This window comes from Anomaloglossus baeobatrachus, chromosome 5 (assembly GCF_048569485.1).
Source record: "Anomaloglossus baeobatrachus isolate aAnoBae1 chromosome 5, aAnoBae1.hap1, whole genome shotgun sequence".
NCBI lineage: Eukaryota > Metazoa > Chordata > Amphibia > Anura > Aromobatidae > Anomaloglossus > Anomaloglossus baeobatrachus.
In genome coordinates, this window is record NC_134357.1 from 323,080,468 (window position 1) to 323,105,123 (window position 24,656).

Genomic DNA, 24,656 nt, shown 5'->3' on the forward strand with positions numbered 1-24,656 from the left:
ATTACTCAGGGTAAGGACAAGATACTGCTGTGATTGCTCAGGGGAAGGACAGGATACTGCTGTGATTACTCAGGGGAAGGACAGGATACTGCTGTGATTACTCAGGGGAAGGACAGGATACTGCTGTGATTACTCAGGGGTAGGACAAGATACTACTGTGATTACTCAGTGGTAGGACAAGATACTGCTGTGATTACTCAGGGAAAGGACAGGATACTGCTGTGATTATTCAGGGGAAGGACAAGATACTGCTGTGATTACTCAGGGGAAGGACAGGATACTGCTGTGATTACTCAGGGGAAGGACAGGATACTGCTGTGATTACTCAGGGGTAGGACAAGATACTACTGTGATTACTCAGTGGTAGGACAAGATACTGCTGTGATTACTCAGGGAAAGGACAGGATACTGCTGTGATTATTCAGGGGAAGGACAAGATACTGCTGTGATTACTCAGGGGAAGGACAGGATACTGCTGTGATTGCTCAGGGGAAGGACAGGATACTGCTGTGATTACTCAGGGGAAGGACAAGATACTGCTGTGGTTACTCAGGGGAAGGACAAGATACTGCTGTGATCACTCAGGGGAAGGACAAGATACTGCTGTGGTTACTCAGGGGAATTACAAGATACTGCTGTGATTACTCAGGGGTAGAACAAGATACTACTGTGATTACTCAGGGGAAGGTCAAGATGCTGCTGTGATTACTCAGGGGAAGGACAAGATACTTCTGTGGTTACTCAGGGGAATTACAAGATACTGCTGTGGTTACTCAGGGGAATTACAAGATACTGCTGTGATTACTCAGGGGAATTACAAGATACTGCTGTGATTACTCAGGGGAAGGACAAGATACTGCTGGGATTATTCAGGGGAAGGACAAGATACTACTGTGATTACTCAGGGTAAGGACAAGATACTGCTGTGATTACTCAGGGGAAGGACAGGATACTGCTGTAATTATTCAGGGGAAGGACAAGATACTGCTGTGATTATTCAGGGGAAGGACAAGATACTGCTGTGATTACTCAGGGTAAGGACAAGATACTGCTGTGATTACTCAGGGGAAGGACAGGATACTGCTGTGATTATTCAGGGGAAGGACAAGATACTGCTGGGATTATTCAGGGGAAGGACAAGATACTACTGTGATTACTCAGGGGAAGGACAGGATACTGCTGTGATTGCTCAGGGGAAGGACAGGATACTGCTGTGATTACTCAGGGGAAGGACAGGATACTGCTGTGATTACTCAGGGGAAGGACAGGATACTGCTGTGATTACTCAGGGGTAGGACAAGATACTACTGTGATTACTCAGTGGTAGGACAAGATACTGCTGTGATTACTCAGGGAAAGGACAAGATACTGCACTGTGACTACTCAGGGGAAGGACAAGATACTGCTGTGATTACTCAAGAGTAGAACAAGATACTACTGTGATTACTCAGGGGAAGGACAGGATACTGCTGTGATTATTCAGGGGAAGGACAAGATACTGCTGTGATTACTCAGGGGAAGGACAAGATACTGCTGTGATTACTCAGGGGAAGGACAAGATACTACTGTGATTACTCAGGGGAAGGTCAAGATGCTGCTGGGATTATTCAGGGGAAGGACAAGATACTGCTGTGATTACTCAGGGGAAGGACAAGATGCTGCTGTGATTACTCAGGGGAAGGACAGGATACTGCTGTGATTACTCAGGGAAAGGACAAGATACTGCTGTGATTACTCAGGGGAAGTACAGGATACTGCTGTGATTACTCAGGGAAAGGACAAGATACTGCTGTGGTTACTCAGGGGAATTACAAGATACTGCTGTGATTACTCAGGGGAAGGACAGGATACTGCTGTGATTACTCAGGGGAAGTACAGGATACTGCTGTGATTACTCAGGGAAAGGACAAGATACTGCTGTGGTTACTCAGGGGAATTACAAGATACTGCTGTGATTACTCAGGGGAAGGACAAGATACTGCTGTGATTACTCAGGGTAAGGACAAGATACTGCTGTGATTACTCAGGGAAAGGACAAGATACTGCTGTGGTTACTCAGGGGAATTACAAGATGCTGCTGTGATTACTCAGGGGAAGGACAGGATACTGCTGTGATTACTCAGGGAAAGGACAAGATACTGCTGTGATTACTCAGGGGAAGTACAGGATACTGCTGTGATTACTCAGGGAAAGGACAAGATACTGCTGTGGTTACTCAGGGGAATTACAAGATACTGCTGTGATTACTCAGGGGAATTACAAGATACTGCTGTGATTATTCAGGGGAAGGACAAGATACTGCTGTGATTACTCAGGGGTAGAACAAGATACTACTGTGATTACTCAGGAGAAGGTCAAGATGCTGCTGGGATTATTCAGGGGAAGGACAAAGTACTGCTGTGATTACTCAGGGTAAGGACAAGATACTGCTGTGATTACTCAGGGGAAGGACAGGATACTGCTGTGATTGCTCAGGGGAAGGACAGGATACTGCTGTGATTACTCAGGGGAAGGACAGGATACTGCTGTGATTACTCAGGGGAAGTACAGGATACTGCTGTGATTACTCAGGGAAAGGACAAGATACTGCTGTGGTTACTCAGGGGAATTACAAGATACTGCTGTGATTACTCAGGGGAAGGACAAGATACTGCTGTGATTACTCAGGGTAAGGACAAGATACTGCTGTGATTACTCAGGGGAAGGACAAGATACTGCTGTGATTACTCAGGGAAAGGACAAGATACTGCTGTGATTACTCAGGGGAAGTACAGGATACTGCTGTGATTACTCAGGGAAAGGACAAGATACTGCTGTGGTTACTCAGGGGAATTACAAGATACTGCTGTGATTACTCAGGGGAAGTACAGGATACTGCTGTGATTACTCAGGGAAAGGACAAGATACTGCTGTGGTTACTCAGGGGAATTACAAGATACTGCTGTGATTACTCAGGGGAATTACAAGATACTGCTGTGATTACTCAGGGGAAGGACAAGATACTGCTGTGATTACTCAGGGTAAGGACAAGATACTGCTGTGATTACTCAGGGGAAGGACAGGATACTGCTGTGATTATTCAGGGGAAGGACAAGATACTGCTGTGATTATTCAGGGGAAGGACAAGATACTGCTGTGATTACTCAGGGGAAGGACAGGATACTGCTGTGATTACTCAGGGGTAGGACAGGATACTGCTGTGATTACTCAGGGGTAGGATAAGATACTACTGTGATTACTCAGTGGTAGGACAAGATACTGCTGTGATTACTCAGGGAAAGGACAGGATACTGCTGTGATTATTCAGGGGAAGGACAAGATACTGCTGTGATTACTCAGGGGAAGGACAAAGGACAAGATACTGCACTGTGACTACTCAGGGGAAGGACAAGATACTGCTGTGATTACTCAGGGGTAGAACAAGATACTATTGTGATTACTCAGGAGAAGGTCAAGATGCTGCTGGGATTATTCAGGGGAAGGACAAAGTACTGCTGTGATTACTCAGGGTAAGGACAAGATACTGCTGTGATTACTCAGGGGAAGGACAGGATACTGCTGTGATTGCTCAGGGGAAGGACAGGATACTGCTGTGATTACTCAGGGGAAGGACAGGATACTGCTGTGATTACTCAGGGGAAGGACAGGATACTGCTGTGATTACTCAGGGGTAGGACAAGATACTACTGTGATTACTCAGTGGTAGGACAAGATACTGCTGTGATTACTCAGGGAAAGGACAAGATACTGCACTGTGACTACTCAGGGGAAGGACAAGATACTGCTGTGATTACTCAAGAGTAGAACAAGATACTACTGTGATTACTCAGGGGAAGGACAGGATACTGCTGTGATTATTCAGGGGAAGGACAAGATACTGCTGTGATTACTCAGGGGAAGGACAAGATACTGCTGTGATTACTCAGGGGAAGGACAAGATACTACTGTGATTACTCAGGGGAAGGTCAAGATGCTGCTGGGATTATTCAGGGGAAGGACAAGATACTGCTGTGATTACTCAGGGGAAGGACAAGAAACTGTTGTGATTACACAGGGGAAGGACAAGATACTGTTGTGATTACACAGGGGAAGGACAAGATACTGCTGTGATCACTCAGGGGAAGGACAAGATACTGCTGTGGTTACTCAGGGGAAGGACAAGATACTGCTGTGATCACTCAGGGGAAGGACAAGATACTGCTGTGGTTACTCAGGGGAATTACAAGATACTGCTGTGATTACTCAGGGGTAGAACAAGATACTACTGTGATTACTCAGGGGAAGGTCAAGATGCTGCTGTGATTACTCAGGGGAAGGACAAGATACTGCTGTGGTTACTCAGGGGAATTACAAGATACTGCTGTGGTTACTCAGGGGAATTACAAGATACTGCTGTGATTACTCAGGGGAATTACAAGATACTGCTGTGATTACTCAGGGGAAGGACAAGATACTGCTGGGATTATTCAGGGGAAGGACAAGATACTACTGTGATTACTCAGGGTAAGGACAAGATACTGCTGTGATTACTCAGGGGAAGGACAGGATACTGCTGTAATTATTCAGGGGAAGGACAAGATACTGCTGTGATTATTCAGGGGAAGGACAAGATACTGCTGTGATTACTCAGGGTAAGGACAAGATACTGCTGTGATTACTCAGGGGAAGGACAGGATACTGCTGTAATTATTCAGGGGAAGGACAAGATACTGCTGTGATTATTCAGGGGAAGGACAGGATACTGCTGTGATTATTCAGGGGAAGGACAAGATACTGCTGGGATTATTCAGGGGAAGGACAAGATACTACTGTGATTACTCAGGGTAAGGACAGGATACTGCTGTGATTACTCAGGGGTAGGACAAGATACTACTGTGATTACTCAGGGTAAGGACAAGATACTGCTGTGATTACTCAGGGGAAGGACAGGATACTGCTGTAATTATTCAGGGGAAGGACAAGATACTGCTGTGATTATTCAGGGGAAGGACAAGATACTGCTGTGATTACTCAGGGTAAGGACAAGATACTGCTGTGATTACTCAGGGGAAGGACAGGATACTGCTGTAATTACTCAGGGGAAGGACAAGATACTGCTGTGATTATTCAGGGGAAGGACAGGATACTGCTGTGATTATTCAGGGGAAGGACAAGATACTGCTGGGATTATTCAGGGGAAGGACAAGATACTACTGTGATTACTCAGGGTAAGGACAGGATACTGCTGTGATTACTCAGGGGTAGGACAAGATACTACTGTGATTACTCAGGGTAAGGACAAGATACTGCTGTGATTGCTCAGGGGAAGGACAGGATACTGCTGTGATTACTCAGGGGAAGGACAGGATACTGCTGTGATTACTCAGGGGAAGGACAGGATACTGCTGTGATTACTCAGGGGTAGGACAAGATACTACTGTGATTACTCAGTGGTAGGACAAGATACTGCTGTGATTACTCAGGGAAAGGACAGGATACTGCTGTGATTATTCAGGGGAAGGACAAGATACTGCTGTGATTACTCAGGGGAAGGACAGGATACTGCTGTGATTACTCAGGGGAAGGACAGGATACTGCTGTGATTACTCAGGGGTAGGACAAGATACTACTGTGATTACTCAGTGGTAGGACAAGATACTGCTGTGATTACTCAGGGAAAGGACAGGATACTGCTGTGATTATTCAGGGGAAGGACAAGATACTGCTGTGATTACTCAGGGGAAGGACAGGATACTGCTGTGATTGCTCAGGGGAAGGACAGGATACTGCTGTGATTACTCAGGGGAAGGACAAGATACTGCTGTGGTTACTCAGGGGAAGGACAAGATACTGCTGTGATCACTCAGAGGAAGGACAAGATACTGCTGTGGTTACTCAGGGGAATTACAAGATACTGCTGTGATTACTCAGGGGTAGAACAAGATACTACTGTGATTACTCAGGGGAAGGTCAAGATGCTGCTGTGATTACTCAGGGGAAGGACAAGATACTGCTGTGGTTACTCAGGGGAATTACAAGATACTGCTGTGGTTACTCAGGGGAATTACAAGATACTGCTGTGATTACTCAGGGGAATTACAAGATACTGCTGTGATTACTCAGGGGAAGGACAAGATACTGCTGGGATTATTCAGGGGAAGGACAAGATACTACTGTGATTACTCAGGGTAAGGACAAGATACTGCTGTGATTACTCAGGGGAAGGACAGGATACTGCTGTAATTATTCAGGGGAAGGACAAGATACTGCTGTGATTATTCAGGGGAAGGACAAGATACTGCTGTGATTACTCAGGGTAAGGACAAGATACTGCTGTGATTACTCAGGGGAAGGACAGGATACTGCTGTGATTATTCAGGGGAAGGACAAGATACTGCTGGGATTATTCAGGGGAAGGACAAGATACTACTGTGATTACTCAGGGGAAGGACAGGATACTGCTGTGATTGCTCAGGGGAAGGACAGGATACTGCTGTGATTACTCAGGGGAAGGACAGGATACTGCTGTGATTACTCAGGGGAAGGACAGGATACTGCTGTGATTACTCAGGGGTAGGACAAGATACTACTGTGATTACTCAGTGGTAGGACAAGATACTGCTGTGATTACTCAGGGAAAGGACAAGATACTGCACTGTGACTACTCAGGGGAAGGACAAGATACTGCTGTGATTACTCAAGAGTAGAACAAGATACTACTGTGATTACTCAGGGGAAGGACAGGATACTGCTGTGATTATTCAGGGGAAGGACAAGATACTGCTGTGATTACTCAGGGGAAGGACAAGATACTGCTGTGATTACTCAGGGGAAGGACAAGATACTACTGTGATTACTCAGGGGAAGGTCAAGATGCTGCTGGGATTATTCAGGGGAAGGACAAGATACTGCTGTGATTACTCAGGGGAAGGACAAGAAACTGTTGTGATTACACAGGGGAAGGACAAGATACTGTTGTGATTACACAGGGGAAGGACAAGATACTGCTGTGATCACTCAGGGGAAGGACAAGATACTGCTGTGGTTACTCAGGGGAAGGACAAGATACTGCTGTGATTACTCAGGGGTAGAACAAGATACTACTGTGATTACTCAGGGGAAGGTCAAGATGCTGCTGTGATTACTCAGGGGAAGGACAAGATACTGCTGTGGTTACTCAGGGGAATTACAAGATACTGCTGTGGTTACTCAGGGGAATTACAAGATACTGCTGTGATTACTCAGGGGAAGGACAAGATACTGCTGGGATTATTCAGGGGAAGGACAAGATACTACTGTGATTACTCAGGGTAAGGACAAGATACTGCTGTGATTACTCAGGGGAAGGACAGGATACTGCTGTAATTATTCAGGGGAAGGACAAGATACTGCTGTGATTATTCAGGGGAAGGACAAGATACTGCTGTGATTACTCAGGGGAAGGACAGGATACTGCTGTGATTATTCAGGGGAAGGACAAGATACTGCTGGGATTACTCAAGGGTAGGACAAGATACTACTGTGATTACTCAGGGTAAGGACAAGATACTGCTGTGATTGCTCAGGGGAAGGACAGGATACTGCTGTGATTACTCAGGGGAATAACAGGATACTGCTGTGATTACTCAGGGGAAGGACAGGATACTGCTGTGATTACTCAGGGGTAGGACAAGATACTACTGTGATTACTCAGTGGTAGGACAAGATACTGCTGTGATTACTCAGGGAAAGGACAGGATACTGCTGTGATTATTCAGGGGAAGGACAAGATACTGCTGTGATTACTCAGGGGAAGGACAGGATACTGCTGTGATTACTCAGGGGAAGGACAGGATACTGCTGTGATTACTCAGGGAAAGGACAGGATACTGCTGTGATTACTCAGGGGTAGGACAAGATACTACTGTGATTACTCAGTGGTAGGACAAGATACTGCTGTGATTACTCAGGGAAAGGACAGGATACTGCTGTGATTATTCAGGGGAAGGACAAGATACTGCTGTGATTACTCAGGGGAAGGACAGGATACTGCTGTGATTGCTCAGGGGAAGGACAGGATACTGCTGTGATTACTCAGGGGAAGGACAGGATACTGCTGTGATTACTCAGGGGAAGGACAGGATACTGCTGTGATTACTCAGGGGTAGGACAAGATACTACTGTGATTACTCAGTGGTAGGACAAGATACTGCTGTGATTACTCAGGGAACGGACAAGATACTGCACTGTGACTACTCAGGGGAAGGACAAGATACTGCTGTGATTACTCAAGAGTAGAACAAGATACTACTGTGATTACTCAGGGGAAGGACAGGATACTGCTGTGATTATTCAGGGGAAGGACAAGATACTGCTGTGATTACTCAGGGGAAGGACAAGATACTGCTGTGATTACTCAGGGGAAGGACAAGATACTACTGTGATTACTCAGGGGAAGGTCAAGATGCTGCTGGGATTATTCAGGGGAAGGACAAGATACTGCTGTGATTACTCAGGGGAAGGACAAGAAACTGTTGTGATTACACAGGGGAAGGACAAGATACTGTTGTGATTACACAGGGGAAGGACAAGATACTGCTGTGATCACTCAGGGGAAGGACAAGATACTGCTGTGGTTACTCAGGGGAAGGACAAGATACTGCTGTGATCACTCAGGGGAAGGACAAGATACTGCTGTGGTTACTCAGGGGAATTACAAGATACTGCTGTGATTACTCAGGGGTAGAACAAGATACTACTGTGATTACTCAGGGGAAGGTCAAGATGCTGCTGTGATTACTCAGGGGAAGGACAAGATACTGCTGTGGTTACTCAGGGGAATTACAAGATACTGCTGTGGTTACTCAGGGGAATTACAAGATACTGCTGTGATTACTCAGGGGAATTACAAGATACTGCTGTGATTACTCAGGGGAAGGACAAGATACTGCTGGGATTATTCAGGGGAAGGACAAGATACTACTGTGATTACTCAGGGTAAGGACAAGATACTGCTGTGATTACTCAGGGGAAGGACAGGATACTGCTGTAATTATTCAGGGGAAGGACAAGATACTGCTGTGATTATTCAGGGGAAGGACAAGATACTACTGTGATTACTCAGGGGAAGGACAGGATACTGCTGTGATTATTCAGGGGAAGGACAAGATACTGCTGTGATTACTCAGGGGAAGGACAGGATACTGCTGTGATTACTCAGGGGAAGGACAAGATACTACTGTGATTACTCAGGGGAAGGTCAAGATGCTGCTGGGATTATTCAGGGGAAGGACAAGATACTGCTGTGATTACTCAGGGGAAGGACAAGAAACTGTTGTGATTACACAGGGGAAGGACAAGATACTGTTGTGATTACACAGGGGAAGGACAAGATACTGCTGTGATCACTCAGGGGAAGGACAAGATACTGCTGTGGTTACTCAGGGGGAGGACAAGATACTACTGTGATTACTCAGGGGAAGGTCAAGATGCTGCTGGGATTATTCAGGGGAAGGACAAGATACTGCTGGGATTACTCAGGGGAAGGACAAGATACTACTGTGATTACTCAGGGGAAGGTCAAGATGCTGCTGGGATTATTCAGGGGAAGGACAGGATACTGCTGTGATTATTCAGGGGAAGGACAGGATACTGCTGTAATTATTCAGGGGAAGGACAAGATACTGCTGTGATTATTCAGGGGAAGGACAGGATACTGCTGTGATTATTCAGGGGAAGGACAAGATACTGCTGGGATTATTCAGGGGAAGGACAAGATACTACTGTGATTACTCAGGGTAAGGACAGGATACTGCTGTGATTACTCAGGGGTAGGACAAGATACTACTGTGATTACTCAGGGTAAGGACAAGATACTGCTGTGATTACTCAGGGGAAGGACAGGATACTGCTGTAATTATTCAGGGGAAGGACAAGATACTGCTGTGATTATTCAGGGGAAGGACAAGATACTGCTGTGATTACTCAGGGTAAGGACAAGATACTGCTGTGATTACTCAGGGGAAGGACAGGATACTGCTGTAATTATTCAGGGGAAGGACAAGATACTGCTGTGATTATTCAGGGGAAGGACAGGATACTGCTGTGATTATTCAGGGGAAGGACAAGATACTGCTGGGATTATTCAGGGGAAGGACAAGATACTACTGTGATTACTCAGGGTAAGGACAGGATACTGCTGTGATTACTCAGGGGTAGGACAAGATACTACTGTGATTACTCAGGGTAAGGACAAGATACTGCTGTGATTGCTCAGGGGAAGGACAGGATACTGCTGTGATTACTCAGGGGAAGGACAGGATACTGCTGTGATTACTCAGGGGTAGGACAAGATACTACTGTGATTACTCAGTGGTAGGACAAGATACTGCTGTGATTACTCAGGGGAAGGACAAGATACTGCTGGGATTATTCAGGGGAAGGACAAGATACTACTGTGATTACTCAGGGTAAGGACAGGATACTGCTGTGATTACTCAGGGGTAGGACAAGATACTACTGTGATTACTCAGGGTAAGGACAAGATACTGCTGTGATTACTCAGGGGAAGGACAGGATACTGCTGTGATTACTCAGGGGAAGGACAGGATACTGCTGTGATTACTCAGGGGTAGGACAAGATACTACTGTGATTACTCAGTGGTAGGACAAGATACTGCTGTGATTACTCAGGGAAAGGACAGGATACTGCTGTGATTATTCAGGGGAAGGACAAGATACTGCTGTGATTACTCAGGGGAAGGACAAGATACTGCACTGTGACTACTCAGGGGAAGGACAAGATACTGCACTGTGACTACTCAGGGGAAGGACAAGATACTGCTGTGATTACTCAGGAGTAGAACAAGATACTACTGTGATTACTCAGGAGAAGGTCAAGATGCTGCTGGGATTATTCAGGGGAAGGACAAAGTACTGCTGTGATTACTCAGGGGAAACACAAGATACTGTTGTGATTACTCAGGGGAAGGACAGGATACTGCTGTGATTACTCAGGGGAAGGACAAGATACTGCTGTAATTACTCAGGGGAAGGACAAGATACTACTGTGATTACTCAGGGGAAGGTCAAGATGCTGCTGGGATTATTCAGGGGAAGGACAAGATACTGCTGTGATTACTCAGGGGAAGGACAAGAAACTGTTGTGATTACACAGGGGAAGGACAAGATACTGTTGTGATTACACAGGGGAAGGACAAGATACTGCTGTGATCACTCAGGGGAAGGACAAGATACTGCTGTGGTTACTCAGGGGGAGGACAAGATACTACTGTGATTACTCAGGGGAAGGTCAAGATGCTGCTGGGATTATTCAGGGGAAGGACAAGATACTGCTGGGATTACTCAGGGGAAGGACAAGATACTACTGTGATTACTCAGGGGAAGGTCAAGATGCTGCTGGGATTATTCAGGGGAAGGACAGGATACTGCTGTGATTATTCAGGGGAAGGACAAGATACTGCTGGGATTATTCAGGGGAAGGACAAGATACTACTGTGATTACTCAGGGTAAGGACAGGATACTGCTGTGATTACTCAGGGGTAGGACAAGATACTACTGTGATTACTCAGGGTAAGGACAAGATACTGCTGTGATTACTCAGGGGAAGGACAGGATACTGCTGTAATTATTCAGGGGAAGGACAAGATACTGCTGTGATTATTCAGGGGAAGGACAAGATACTGCTGTGATTACTCAGGGTAAGGACAAGATACTGCTGTGATTACTCAGGGGAAGGACAGGATACTGCTGTAATTATTCAGGGGAAGGACAAGATACTGCTGTGATTATTCAGGGGAAGGACAGGATACTGCTGTGATTATTCAGGGGAAGGACAAGATACTGCTGGGATTATTCAGGGGAAGGACAAGATACTACTGTGATTACTCAGGGTAAGGACAGGATACTGCTGTGATTACTCAGGGGTAGGACAAGATACTACTGTGATTACTCAGGGTAAGGACAAGATACTGCTGTGATTGCTCAGGGGAAGGACAGGATACTGCTGTGATTACTCAGGGGAAGGACAGGATACTGCTGTGATTACTCAGGGGAAGGACAAGAAACTGTTGTGATTACACAGGGGAAGGACAAGATACTGTTGTGATTACACAGGGGAAGGACAAGATACTGCTGTGATCACTCAGGGGAAGGACAAGATACTGCTGTGGTTACTCAGGGGGAGGACAAGATACTACTGTGATTACTCAGGGGAAGGTCAAGATGCTGCTGGGATTATTCAGGGGAAGGACAAGATACTGCTGGGATTACTCAGGGGAAGGACAAGATACTACTGTGATTACTCAGGGGAAGGTCAAGATGCTGCTGGGATTATTCAGGGGAAGGACAGGATACTGCTGTGATTATTCAGGGGAAGGACAAGATACTGCTGGGATTATTCAGGGGAAGGACAAGATACTACTGTGATTACTCAGGGTAAGGACAGGATACTGCTGTGATTACTCAGGGGTAGGACAAGATACTACTGTGATTACTCAGGGTAAGGACAAGATACTGCTGTGATTACTCAGGGGAAGGACAGGATACTGCTGTAATTATTCAGGGGAAGGACAAGATACTGCTGTGATTATTCAGGGGAAGGACAAGATACTGCTGTGATTACTCAGGGTAAGGACAAGATACTGCTGTGATTACTCAGGGGAAGGACAGGATACTGCTGTAATTATTCAGGGGAAGGACAAGATACTGCTGTGATTATTCAGGGGAAGGACAGGATACTGCTGTGATTATTCAGGGGAAGGACAAGATACTGCTGGGATTATTCAGGGGAAGGACAAGATACTACTGTGATTACTCAGGGTAAGGACAGGATACTGCTGTGATTACTCAGGGGTAGGACAAGATACTACTGTGATTACTCAGGGTAAGGACAAGATACTGCTGTGATTGCTCAGGGGAAGGACAGGATACTGCTGTGATTACTCAGGGGAAGGACAGGATACTGCTGTGATTACTCAGGGGTAGGACAAGATACTACTGTGATTACTCAGTGGTAGGACAAGATACTGCTGTGATTACTCAGGGGAAGGACAAGATACTGCTGGGATTATTCAGGGGAAGGACAAGATACTACTGTGATTACTCAGGGTAAGGACAGGATACTGCTGTGATTACTCAGGGGTAGGACAAGATACTACTGTGATTACTCAGGGTAAGGACAAGATACTGCTGTGATTACTCAGGGGAAGGACAGGATACTGCTGTGATTACTCAGGGGAAGGACAGGATACTGCTGTGATTACTCAGGGGTAGGACAAGATACTGCTGTGATTACTCAGGGAAAGGACAGGATACTGCTGTGATTATTCAGGGGAAGGACAAGATACTGCTGTGATTACTCAGGGGAAGGACAAGATACTGCACTGTGACTACTCAGGGGAAGGACAAGATACTGCTGTGATTACTCAGGAGTAGAACAAGATACTACTGTGATTACTCAGGAGAAGGTCAAGATGCTGCTGGGATTATTCAGGGGAAGGACAAAGTACTGCTGTGATTACTCAGGGGAAACACAAGATACTGTTGTGATTACTCAGGGGAAGGACAGGATACTGCTGTGATTACTCAGGGGAAGGACAAGATACTGCTGTAATTACTCAGGGGAAGGACAAGATACTACTGTGATTACTCAGGGGAAGGTCAAGATGCTGCTGGGATTATTCAGGGGAAGGACAAGATACTGCTGTGATTACTCAGGGGAAGGACAAGAAACTGTTGTGATTACACAGGGGAAGGACAAGATACTGTTGTGATTACACAGGGGAAGGACAAGATACTGCTGTGATCACTCAGGGGAAGGACAAGATACTGCTGTGGTTACTCAGGGGGAGGACAAGATACTACTGTGATTACTCAGGGGAAGGTCAAGATGCTGCTGGGATTATTCAGGGGAAGGACAAGATACTACTGTGATTACTCAGGGGAAGGTCAAGATGCTGCTGGGATTATTCAGGGGAAGGACAGGATACTGCTGTGATTATTCAGGGCAAGGACAAGATACTGCTGTGATTATCCAAGGAAAGGACAAGATACTTCTGGGATTTCTCAGAGGAAGAACAACATGATGCTGGGATCACTCAGAGGAAGGAGACAAATCTGGTGTGATTAGTCGGGAGAAGTACAAGATACTGCTGTGGTTACTCAGGGGAATTACAAGATACTGCTGTGGTTACTCAGGGGAAGGACAAGATACTGTTGTGATTACACAGGGGAAGGACAAGATACTGCTGTGATCACTCATGGGAAGGACAAGATGCTGCTGGTATTATTCAGGGGGAGGACAAGATACTGCTGTGATTACTCAGGGGAAGGACAAGATACTGCTGTGATTTCACAGGGGAAGGACAAGATACTGCTGTGATCACTCAGGGGAAGGACAAGATGCTGCTGGTATTATTCAGGGGGAGGACAAGATACTGCTGTTATTACTCAGGGGAAGGACAAGACACTGCTGTGATTACTCAGGGGAAGGACAAGATACTGCTGTGATCACTCAGGGGAAGGACAAGATACTGCTGTTATTACTCAGGGGAAGGACAAGACACTGCTGTGATTAATCAGGGGAAGGACAAGATACTGCTGTGATTACTCAGGGGGAGGACAGGATACTGCTGTGATTACTCAGGGGAGTGACAGGATACTACTGTGATTACTCAGGGGAAGGACATTATACTGCAATGAATATTGGGGGGCAGAGATATGTAACCCATCATCTATAAGGTCCACCATTTCTGCCTCCTAGATGACTGTAAGATTTCTCAGTCTTTCCTTTAAAGCTCTTCTATCTGTTGTTTCAGAATGCATGTATATCCCTAGAGGTCACCAATTAATAATTTCCCCCATTCTTATTATTACCATTTTTCCCCAAGTGTCTGACCTTATTGTCACTGATGTCTGACAAAAAATGGGCTGTATTGTCCAAGAAGACATCGGAAGTGTTCTTTACAGTTAGAGCGGTCAGACTGTGGAATGCCCTACCACAAGAGGTAGTAATGGCAGATACTATAACAGCTTTTATATCAGGGCTGGATGATCTCCTCAGTACACAACATTGTGGGTTGTAAATGATTTAGTGATGGAATGTAGAACTGGTGGAGGAAGGTTGAACTAGATGGACCCAGGTCTTTTTTCAACCTATGTATCTATGTAACCTAAGAGCCCTACTCCCAAGACCTCAGCTAACTGCTGATTATCCTGGGGAATACTATAAGTGGATTTCCATCGGCCACAACTGATCATTTTCTGACCATAGATACAATCCCTATCGGACTATAGATTGGTGCTGCTTCAGATGTTCCAAACATTTTTGTCACTGGCGGTATGGGTATGTGGAATGGCTTATGTATGTAGATCATATGTATATAGATAGGTCTTAGAATAATCTCGCATGAATCCTGAGCAATAAAGTATGATTCAGAAGGTGTGGGTGGACAGATTCTTTGTAGACTGAAAATGGCTAGATACATAGATAAAGTAATGGAGCCTGGAAACAAGATTCGAAGTAGTAGTAATTCAGACGCTGAAGAACATGAGGTGCTACCAAAGCTCCATCAATCATAGCCTCTGTTGTGTACATAGACAACGTGGTTGTGATAGTCCACAAGTCATTCTCATTATGTAAAGTAGAATATGAGAGGTTGTAGACTTCCAACACAAGTGACACTACGTAAAACCGCGCCTATTTTGCATTTTGTTAATGAGCACCTGTCTCTTGCTCAAATAATGAGTAAAATACTTTGTAAAAAATCGCTGAGCTCCCCTAATTCTGGGACTTTTTTCCATTTTGCGCTGTTGCTACATTGCAGAGATGCTCACATTTGATACTTTTGGAGCGCAATTTGTTCAATTTCCTCTTGAAGATCAACTGGGCGTCTTCTCTGGGGGCGTGCAATTTCACCCCTCCCCCTAAGATGCTGCCAATCACAGCTCCACAGCTGCTCTACTGTCCAAACACTGCCTGACTGTTATTGGCAGCAAATGTAAGGGACGAATGAAAGTGCATGCCTCCAGAAAAAATGCTAAAGAAAAGCCCAGTTGGTTTTCAAGCAGAAATTTCACATATTGCGCTCCAGAAGAAACAATGCAATTCAGTGACGCAGCCCAAAACGGCCAGCAGAATCAGTTGAGCGCAGGGATTTTTACAAGGCATTTTTCTAAGTTTTTTGAAGAAGAAGCCATATAATCAGGGAAAATGGAGATTTTCTTTTGCTGCTACTCTAAAGCATCCCATATACTTTAGCTGTCAACCAGTAGATGGTTCAGCCGCTCATACAGCCAGCAGCTATCTTGGGTGTCTTTGCCATATAGAGGTGTTCCTTCTCTGCTTAGCACTCATGCGTTTTCTATGACAGACATCCTTAGTTGTGGCTTCTTGTAACACCGGCGTCCCTGCATTGCTCATCACTGAGAGGTACTGGGTACTTAAGGCACTCTCCCACTAGGGGAGGTGCTTGAGCAACATGGTTAGTTAGTGGTCAGGTCCCATTGTCCACAGTCCATATCCGTGCCACTATACATTTTCTTATTCCTCTTTGCTGCCCAGTCGGTATTCCAGGTGCCTGTCCGTCCTGGCCGTGCTATCAGCCTCAGCCGTCCCGGTGGTCCCCATCTACACTAGTGACTCAGCATGGACAGGCAATCTGCCTCGCCATCCCGGTGGTCCCTGTCTACACTAGTGACTCTGCCTATCCATGCTGGCTGTACTGTTTGCCACAGCCATCCTGGCTGCACCTGCGGTATTAGTGATTCTGTCCGTCTGGCCATTGGACTCTGCGTGTCCTCACCTGTGTCTGCCCCTGCCCTGTGGGTCAGCTACCACAGTCCCGGTCACTCCTCTGAAAGTGGTACCTGGTGTCTGCCTCGTGGGGGGTACTTGGTCAAACCCCTTCTACTAAAGGGTAAGCCCAGGATCCCCCTGCGGTCCAGTGGGTCCCTTTCTGCTTGCCACCTTATCATCACCAGTGGCGAGCATTACACTTATCTTCCGAGAACACCAGAATCTGCAGTCCAACTTCAGACCTGATGGATCCTAAGCTCCTCCAACAATGATCTGTTGGAGGCCCTTATATTTGACTGTCAGATTAAGCTGTCGATATCGTAGGGTTGGATGACGTTAGCCTACTGTGTATGGGGCCTTTACGCTTTGTTTTCTAGATATTTTTGCTGCAGCTCTTACTTCAGAAAACCTTTTTGATGAAGTGTAATTGATGGGGCAGCATGTTGAGGCCAGCCACAAATGGAGAAATGTAGTATTTCATAGCGGACCTGATCTAATAGGTGGCCACTTTTTCCTTGATGGTTCTCTACTGTAGGTGTGTTGCTAGAATGGCCACCCACACTGACATGTACTAATCCAGATCTAAGGATAAGGTTTGTCTTAGGGGTACATCTCACATAGCGAGATCGCTAGCAAGATCGCTACTGAGTCACAGGTTTTGTGACGTACCAGTGACCTCATCAGCGATCTCGGTGTGTGTGACACTAAGCAGCGACCTGGCCCCTGCTGTGAAATCGCTGATCGTTACACACTGTTCTGGTTCATTTTTTGCTCGTTGGTCTCCCGCTGTGCAGCACAGACCTGGTAACATGGGTAAATATCAGGTAACTAAGCAAAGCGCTTTGCTTGGTTACCCGATATTTACCCTGGTTACTAGCGTACACGCTTAAAGGCTTCCAGCGCTGGCTCCCTGCACACGTAGCCATGGTACACATTGTGTAACTAAGCAAAGCGCTTTGCTTGGTTGCCCGATATTTACCCTGGTTACCAGCGTACACCGCTAAGCGCTGGCTCCCTGCACACGTAACCAAGGTAAATATCGGGTAATCAAGCAAAGCGCTTTGCTTAGTTACCCGATATTTACCCTGGCTACGTGTGCAAGGAGCCAGCCCTTAGTGGTGTATGCTGGTAACCAGGGTAAATATCGGGTAACCAAGCAAAGCGCTTTGCTTAGTTACCCGATATTTACCCTGGCTACGTGTGCAAGGAGCCAGCCCTTAGTGGTGTATGCTGGTAACCAGGGTAAATATCGGGTAACCAAGCAAAGCGCTTTGCTTAGTTACCCGATATTTACCTTGATTACCAAGCGCAGAGTCGATGGTGGCTGGTGAGATCTGCCTGGCTGACGGCTCGCCAGCGACCGTGTAGTGGCGCACCAGCGATCCTGACCAGGTCATATTGTGGTCGGAATCGCTGGTACGTCGTTTAATGAGACGGTACCCTTAATTATTCTGCTCCTTAGAGCTGATAAATGTTTATACACTATCTTGTGCCTATCCTCAGAAGGTATAAGCCTGACAGTGGCCACAGTCTGAATAGATGCCTATGCATCTGTATGCCACAGGGAGCCATTACAAGAAATGTATACTGCGCCGTATACTTTTTTTCCCCCGATGACCCTCTGTACATAACAATGCAGTTTGCTGCGCTATTCTTTACATTTTTTTAAAATATGGCAACGCATACTCCCCAGACAGAGGCCAAAAGAAGACACTTTTAGCCTCCAGCTGGTTAATGGGGCTCTTTGGTAACATTTAGTTATATGTTAGGAAAAGCTTCCGGCAGACTTTCAGCCAAGTGTATGAATGCAGTGTGCACCTACCCTGTTAGATCATGTCTTGTGCCTGTATCTCAGTCATGTCTGCCTTTGTGAGTAAAGGAGATTGATATGGATAGCAGAACAACAATTTCTCGGCAGTGGTCTTATTGTACAATATGTTTTGGTAGATCTAATCTGATCTCTTTATGTATTTACCAACAGATCTAATGAACACATTGATGGACCTGTTGATGGAGCAAGAGGTGACCCAAGAGGACAGAGTGGAGCTAGAGCGGACCTGGGTACTATTCCTCTCCACTCTAGAGCTGTTCCAGCAGGATCTGTGTAAAGCACACCACCTCTGCCAACTTTTTCCTTTGCATGGTAGACGAAAGAGACTGGTCAACACAGGGGTTATCGGTAAAACATCAGAAGTTGCCTACAGAGCCCGGAACATAAAGTCTCCCAGCAGCAGCAGAGTACGGGAGAACCAGCAAAGAGCCGACAGACCCTGTTCCCCGGATCTGGCCGGTCAGATTGAGCATGTGGAAAGGATGCTTCATGATATGCAGATGAAAGTCAGCATTCCTATATGGACGGTAGAGGCCACCGAGGAGGCTTGGGCAGAGATGAGCTCCACCTGTGACCTCGATGAAGGCTCAGACAATGAAATACTGGCCGGGGAGGATATTTCTAGCAGGGGCTGTTGTGCTCAAAGGCAATCACTTACTCGTCCTTTATGTATGGTTTCGTAACGAATAGTTCTCAAAAACAGCTGGACATGGCACCCAAAGATATGTAAATACAATAGGAGGCTACGTGATGGACATCTATGTTATCAGGTGTCACCAGATCAGTTCGGCAGATATTGGTGGTTTTCGTCTACTCATAAAAACTACTTTGTGATGTGGGGCGGACTCTCAAGATGATGGTTGGGACTCTTGACAGTGCCGACATCTTTATATCTGCTTATTCTATGGATTCTTTCCAGAAATAATATAAGAAGTGAGGGAATACGCTTTTACTTGGGGCAGATAGCTGATTCTACATTGTGAAGATAATCAATACCTATAGTAAACTAATGGCAATGGTGTATACATCCGTATATATTCACCATCTCGGAGCTGTGTTTTTACAATTGGAGTGAACAATATAATCATGCATGCAGTCTTCCTCAGGGACATCCATGAGTAATTAAGCACTTACTGGAAGGAGCAGAGTTTCTCAGTCTGTCTCTTTAGTGGTCCTCATTAACCACTTCCACATCGAAGAAGGCTGAACCGAATCATGGCTGTCAATCTATGTCACCTCATACATATGTGTAATGATTCCTATGTGTGTGCTACAAGGAAGCATCCTCCGACTATAGTAAAAAGCTTCACTATGAATAATATATCAGGGAATTGCGTCAATTCCTTTATATGTGTCACTATCTCTATCACTCCCTGTAGGCGAGAGCATTAAGACTCCTGCTGGGAGGTATGGGAGCTCACATTCATTTAACTGGTATGCACTGTTCCTATTACCCCAGAGAGCTCTATCAATGACCCTATGCCAGGTACAGAGCCACAAAGCGTCTTGATAAATAGTGTTCTCGAGTGTGCAGGATTTCCACAAGCTCTAGATAACTATTGCATACAAAGGCTTGATAAATGGGAGCAGCCCGTGTAATTTTGGTTCTCCCCTAGAAGATAAAATCCATTGTGCTGTAGCGTAGCAGTGATTGCACCCCTAATGGCTTAGGACCATAAATGATCTAATGTCTGCATCCCTGGTGGCCTAGAGCAATGAATGGGCAAAGTCTACATCTCAGGTGCTTGTATTCACTGAATGAAGTAGTTTGAATCCCTGGTGGCCTAGAGCAATGAATGGGCAAAGCGTACATCTCAGGTGCTTGTATTCACTGAATGAAGTAGTTTGAATCCCTGGTGGCCTAGGACAATGTATGACTAATGTTTGCATCCCTGGTGACCTAGTGCAATGAATAGCTGTATCCCTAGTGGCCTAGAGCAATGAATAGCTACTTACTGTATCCTTGGTGGCTTAGGGCAGTAAATGGGTAAGTGTCTACATCCTTTGTGTTCTTGGGGAAAAAAATGGGCAAAGTGAAGGGAGTTAATGTTTGCATCTGTGCTGGTCTATACCAGTGAATGGGCTAATGTCTGTATCCCTGGTGGCTTAGGGCAATGAATGGGCAAAGTCTACATTTTAGGTGCTTGTAGTCACTGAAGAAAGTAATGTTTGAATCCCTGGTGGCCTAGGAAAATGTATGACTATTGCTGGCATCCCTGGTGACCTAGTGCAATGAATAGCTATATCTATGGTTGCCTAGCGCAATGAATGGCTAATTACTGTATCCTTGGTGGCATAGAGCAACGAAGGGGTTAGTGTCTACATCCCTTGTGTTCTTGGGAAAAAATTGGGCAAAGTCTGAAGGGGATTAATGTTTGCGTGGCCTATGCCAGGGAATGGGCTAATGTTTGCCTCCTTGGTATAGGAGGCAGTGACATAGGTTTATGCCTACATACCAGTAACCTAAAGCAGTGACATGGATTAATGCTTGCATCTACTGTGGCTTAAAGGGTGCTTTACACACTGCGACATCGCTAGCGGTTGCTAGCGATGTCGCGAGTGATAGCACCCGACCCGTCGTTCGTGCGATATGTGGTGATCGCTGCCGTAGCGAACATTATTGCTACGGCAGCATCACACGCACTTACCTGTTCTGCGTTGTCGCTGGAGACACCGAACAATCTCTCCTTCAAGGGGGAGGTGCGTTTGGCGTCACAGCGACGTCACTAAGCGGCCGCCCAATAGCAGAGGAGGGGAGGAGATGAGCAGCCGGAACATGCCACCCACCTCCTTCCTTCCTCATTGCCGGTGGACGCAGGTAAGGAGATGTTCGTCGTTCCTGCGGTGTCACACATAGAGATGTGTGATGCCGCAGGGACGACGAACAACTAGCGGCATGCACCACCAATGATATTATGAAAAGGAGCGATGTGTCAACGATTCTTGCCGTTTTTGCGATCGTTGATTGTCGCTCCTTGGTGTGACGTGCTGCGATGACGCTAACGGCGCCGGATGTGCGTCACTAATGACATGACCCCGACGATATATCGTTAGCAATGTCACAGCGTGTAAAGCACCCTCAAAGCAGTGGCCTAGTGTACTTAATGGGCTAATGCCTGCTTCCCTGGTGTCCTTGGGACTGAATAGCCAAGTCTACACCTCTGGTGGTCTAAGGTACTGAAGAGTGTTAATGTTTGCATCTGTAGTTGCCTAAAGGCCCCGTCATGCGCTACGATATATCTAACGATATGTCGTCGGGGTCACAGAATTCGTGACGCACATCCGGCATCGTTAGAGATGTCGTAGCATGTGACACCTCCGAACGACTGTTAATGAGCAAAAATACTCACCTTATCGTTGCTCGTTGACACGTCGTTCATTTTCATAATGTCGTTTTTCCTTCTGCGCGCCGGTTGTTCGTCGTTCCTGAGGCAGCACACATCGCTCCGTGTGACACCCCAGGAACGACGAACACAGCTTACCTGCGTCCCGCTGGCAATGAGGAAGGAAGGAGGTGGGCGGGATGTTCGTCCCGCTCATCTCCGCCCCTCCGCTTCTATTGGGCGGCCGCTGTGTGACGTCGCTGTGACACCGAACGTCCCACCCCCTTCAGGAAGTGGATGTTGGCCGCCCACAGCGACGTCGTTAGGGAGGTAAGTGCGTGTGATGGGCGTTAACGACATTGTGCACCACGGGCAACAAATTGCCTTTGACGCACAAATCACGGGGGCGGGTACGATCACTCATGCGATCGCACGATATATCGTAGAGTGTAACGCCGCCTTTAGGCAGTGAATGATGTAATATGTGCAACCCTGGTGGCCTAGGGTAGTGGAAAGTATAAGTCTATATTCCTAGTGGCCTAGATCAATTAGAGGGGTTACTATCTGCATCTCTGGTGGAATACAGCAGTGAATAGGATACGTCTATATCCCAGGAAGCCAGGACAGTGGCAGTGAAGGGACTATAATTACATCCCTGGTGGCCTACGGCAGTGAATTCTGTAATGTGGAGGCATATGTGTTACATATGGGCGACACACACAAGGAGATACTTCTTTTCCAGATCTGTCCCTGTACAAAGATAGCAACCGATCAAAATGTCTTCAGAAAATATGCTAATGAGGAAGGGTTTATTTAATTCCTTTGTTACTGGTGCATTTAACAACTACAGTTCGTTAAATGGCGATAATGTGTCCTCAAATGTGTTTTCCCATCTTCTTGTGGAAGATGTGTACTAGATTGTGACTAAAGAGTTTTTATTTTTGATTTTCAGAGAATTATTTTTCCTAATTAATCCTCAAAACAGACTTTGGGGGTCGGGGGGCAATTCTTTACAATTTTTTATACCCTTTATTTGGAGTGCCATGTGCTACAATTGGAACTGTTCGGTTCCATTACTAATCCATTCTGTCCTTTGGGCACATCGCTGGCAGAGATAGGTGGATGTACTTTAGGCTTTATTTTTACAAAGCGCCATATAAAGTTTTAATGGGGCCCTATTAGCTCCTTTCTGTTGGCCTTTCGGGGTTAAATCCGCAGCAAATTTGCACAAAAAATTTTCGGATTTTGAGTTGTCAGTGGCATAAACTTACAGCTCATATAAATCCACCCTTACTGTGCGAAGGAAGAACGCTACACCTGCATCTTATCAATTCATTGGTGGCCAAGTGTAAAAAGAAAGGTCAGTGGCCAAGTGTAAAAAGAAAGGTCATTTTTTTTATATTCCCGGGCCTCGGCTCTAAGTTCATAAAAGGTTTTCTTAAGTACATGGTAAAAGGCAAATTATACTTAGATAGTGGTCATTGACCACAGCCCCAACAAGGGTAACGTACACAGAAGAAATCAAGTCAAAGACGACGTCTTCTGCCTTCTAGCCCAAATGGGTCCCATGGTCTCAGCTCAGAGGCTTCCCCTCTTTCTCCACCTGGATATCAAGTGGCATTTCATCTTCCTACTCCCTATATTCAGTGTCTGCCCAGCCCTCGGCACCTTTCACCCCCGCCCTGCATATTTCATTTTGTCATATGTTCTATACTAGACACTATGGATCTTTGTTGTGTGCTATGTATTTGTACTTTTCTGCACTTTACCATGTCCGGAGGATGTGCTCTCTATATGTGTTCTTATACATGTGCAACTGTTTGTCAAACAGATGTCAAATAAAAACTTTTTAAACCAATTATTATGCTTTGCTTATATAGCACCATCATATTCCGTAGCTCTTTACAGATGTGATCATCACTGTCCCCATTGGGGCTCACAATCTGAATTCCCTATCATGCTTTGCAGTGTGGGAGGAAACCAGAGGTAACTTGCAAACACGGGGAGAACATGCAAACTTCTTACAGATGTTGTCCTTGGTGGGATCTGAACTCAGGACCCCAGCACTACAAAGGAACAGGGCTAATCACTGAGCCACTGCACCGCCCAAACCATAACAAATCAAGAAAACATTTGTGATATCATCAATGTACCGATGTACCGTAATTGATAGACAACAAAATAAGAAAGGCACAAACACTGATGTGTGTTTTCACGGTATGTTGTGCATTTCCCAAAATTTTATATACAGTTAGGCTATGATCAGTGGCTTACATTTGAAGTCCCACAAACGAGATTTGAGTGTATTCACTGATGGGGCTATAGACTATATTGGTGCAGATGAAGTTACAGTGTGCTTTGTCCTTCAGCATATTTGGCCATTTACACCTGGCTGGGGCAGAACCCAGATGCAATTATGCTGCTGTCCGAAACAGTCCGAAAGCAGGAGACAGAGGTGTACCCTTCTGAAGAAAAGGTGTTGAGATAATTCCTTTAACCCTAGGGCGTTCTACCCCATTTTGGGGTATGGAAGGCCATTCATGTACTTTTTTTTGTTTTATGTTTTTTATTTTTGTATTGTTCATTCCAGGAGTCACAACTTTTTATTTTTCAGGAGACAATCATATGAGGCCTTTGCTCTTTTTGGGAGGAGTTTTATTGGTCAGTGATATCACTTTAGTGTTCATATAACTTATCAAAGTACCACTCCAGCAGGGTATTTTTTAT

The 24,656-nt window shown here is 45.8% G+C and overlaps 1 protein-coding gene across 4 annotated transcripts in view; it reads left to right on the forward strand.

The window, feature by feature from the left end:
- LOC142311387 (regulator of G-protein signaling 9-binding protein-like) overlaps positions 1-23,787 on the forward strand; it is a 79,506-nt gene extending 55,719 nt beyond the window's left edge. For all 4 annotated transcript variants that reach the window (XM_075349769.1, XM_075349766.1, XM_075349767.1 and 1 more), the window contains exon 3: positions 18,757-23,787. In XM_075349769.1, the coding sequence (XP_075205884.1) occupies positions 18,757-19,289 (533 nt within the window). In that variant the 3' untranslated portion in view covers positions 19,290-23,787. The remainder of the gene's footprint in view (positions 1-18,756) is intronic.
- Positions 23,788-24,656: the final 869 nt, after the last annotated feature.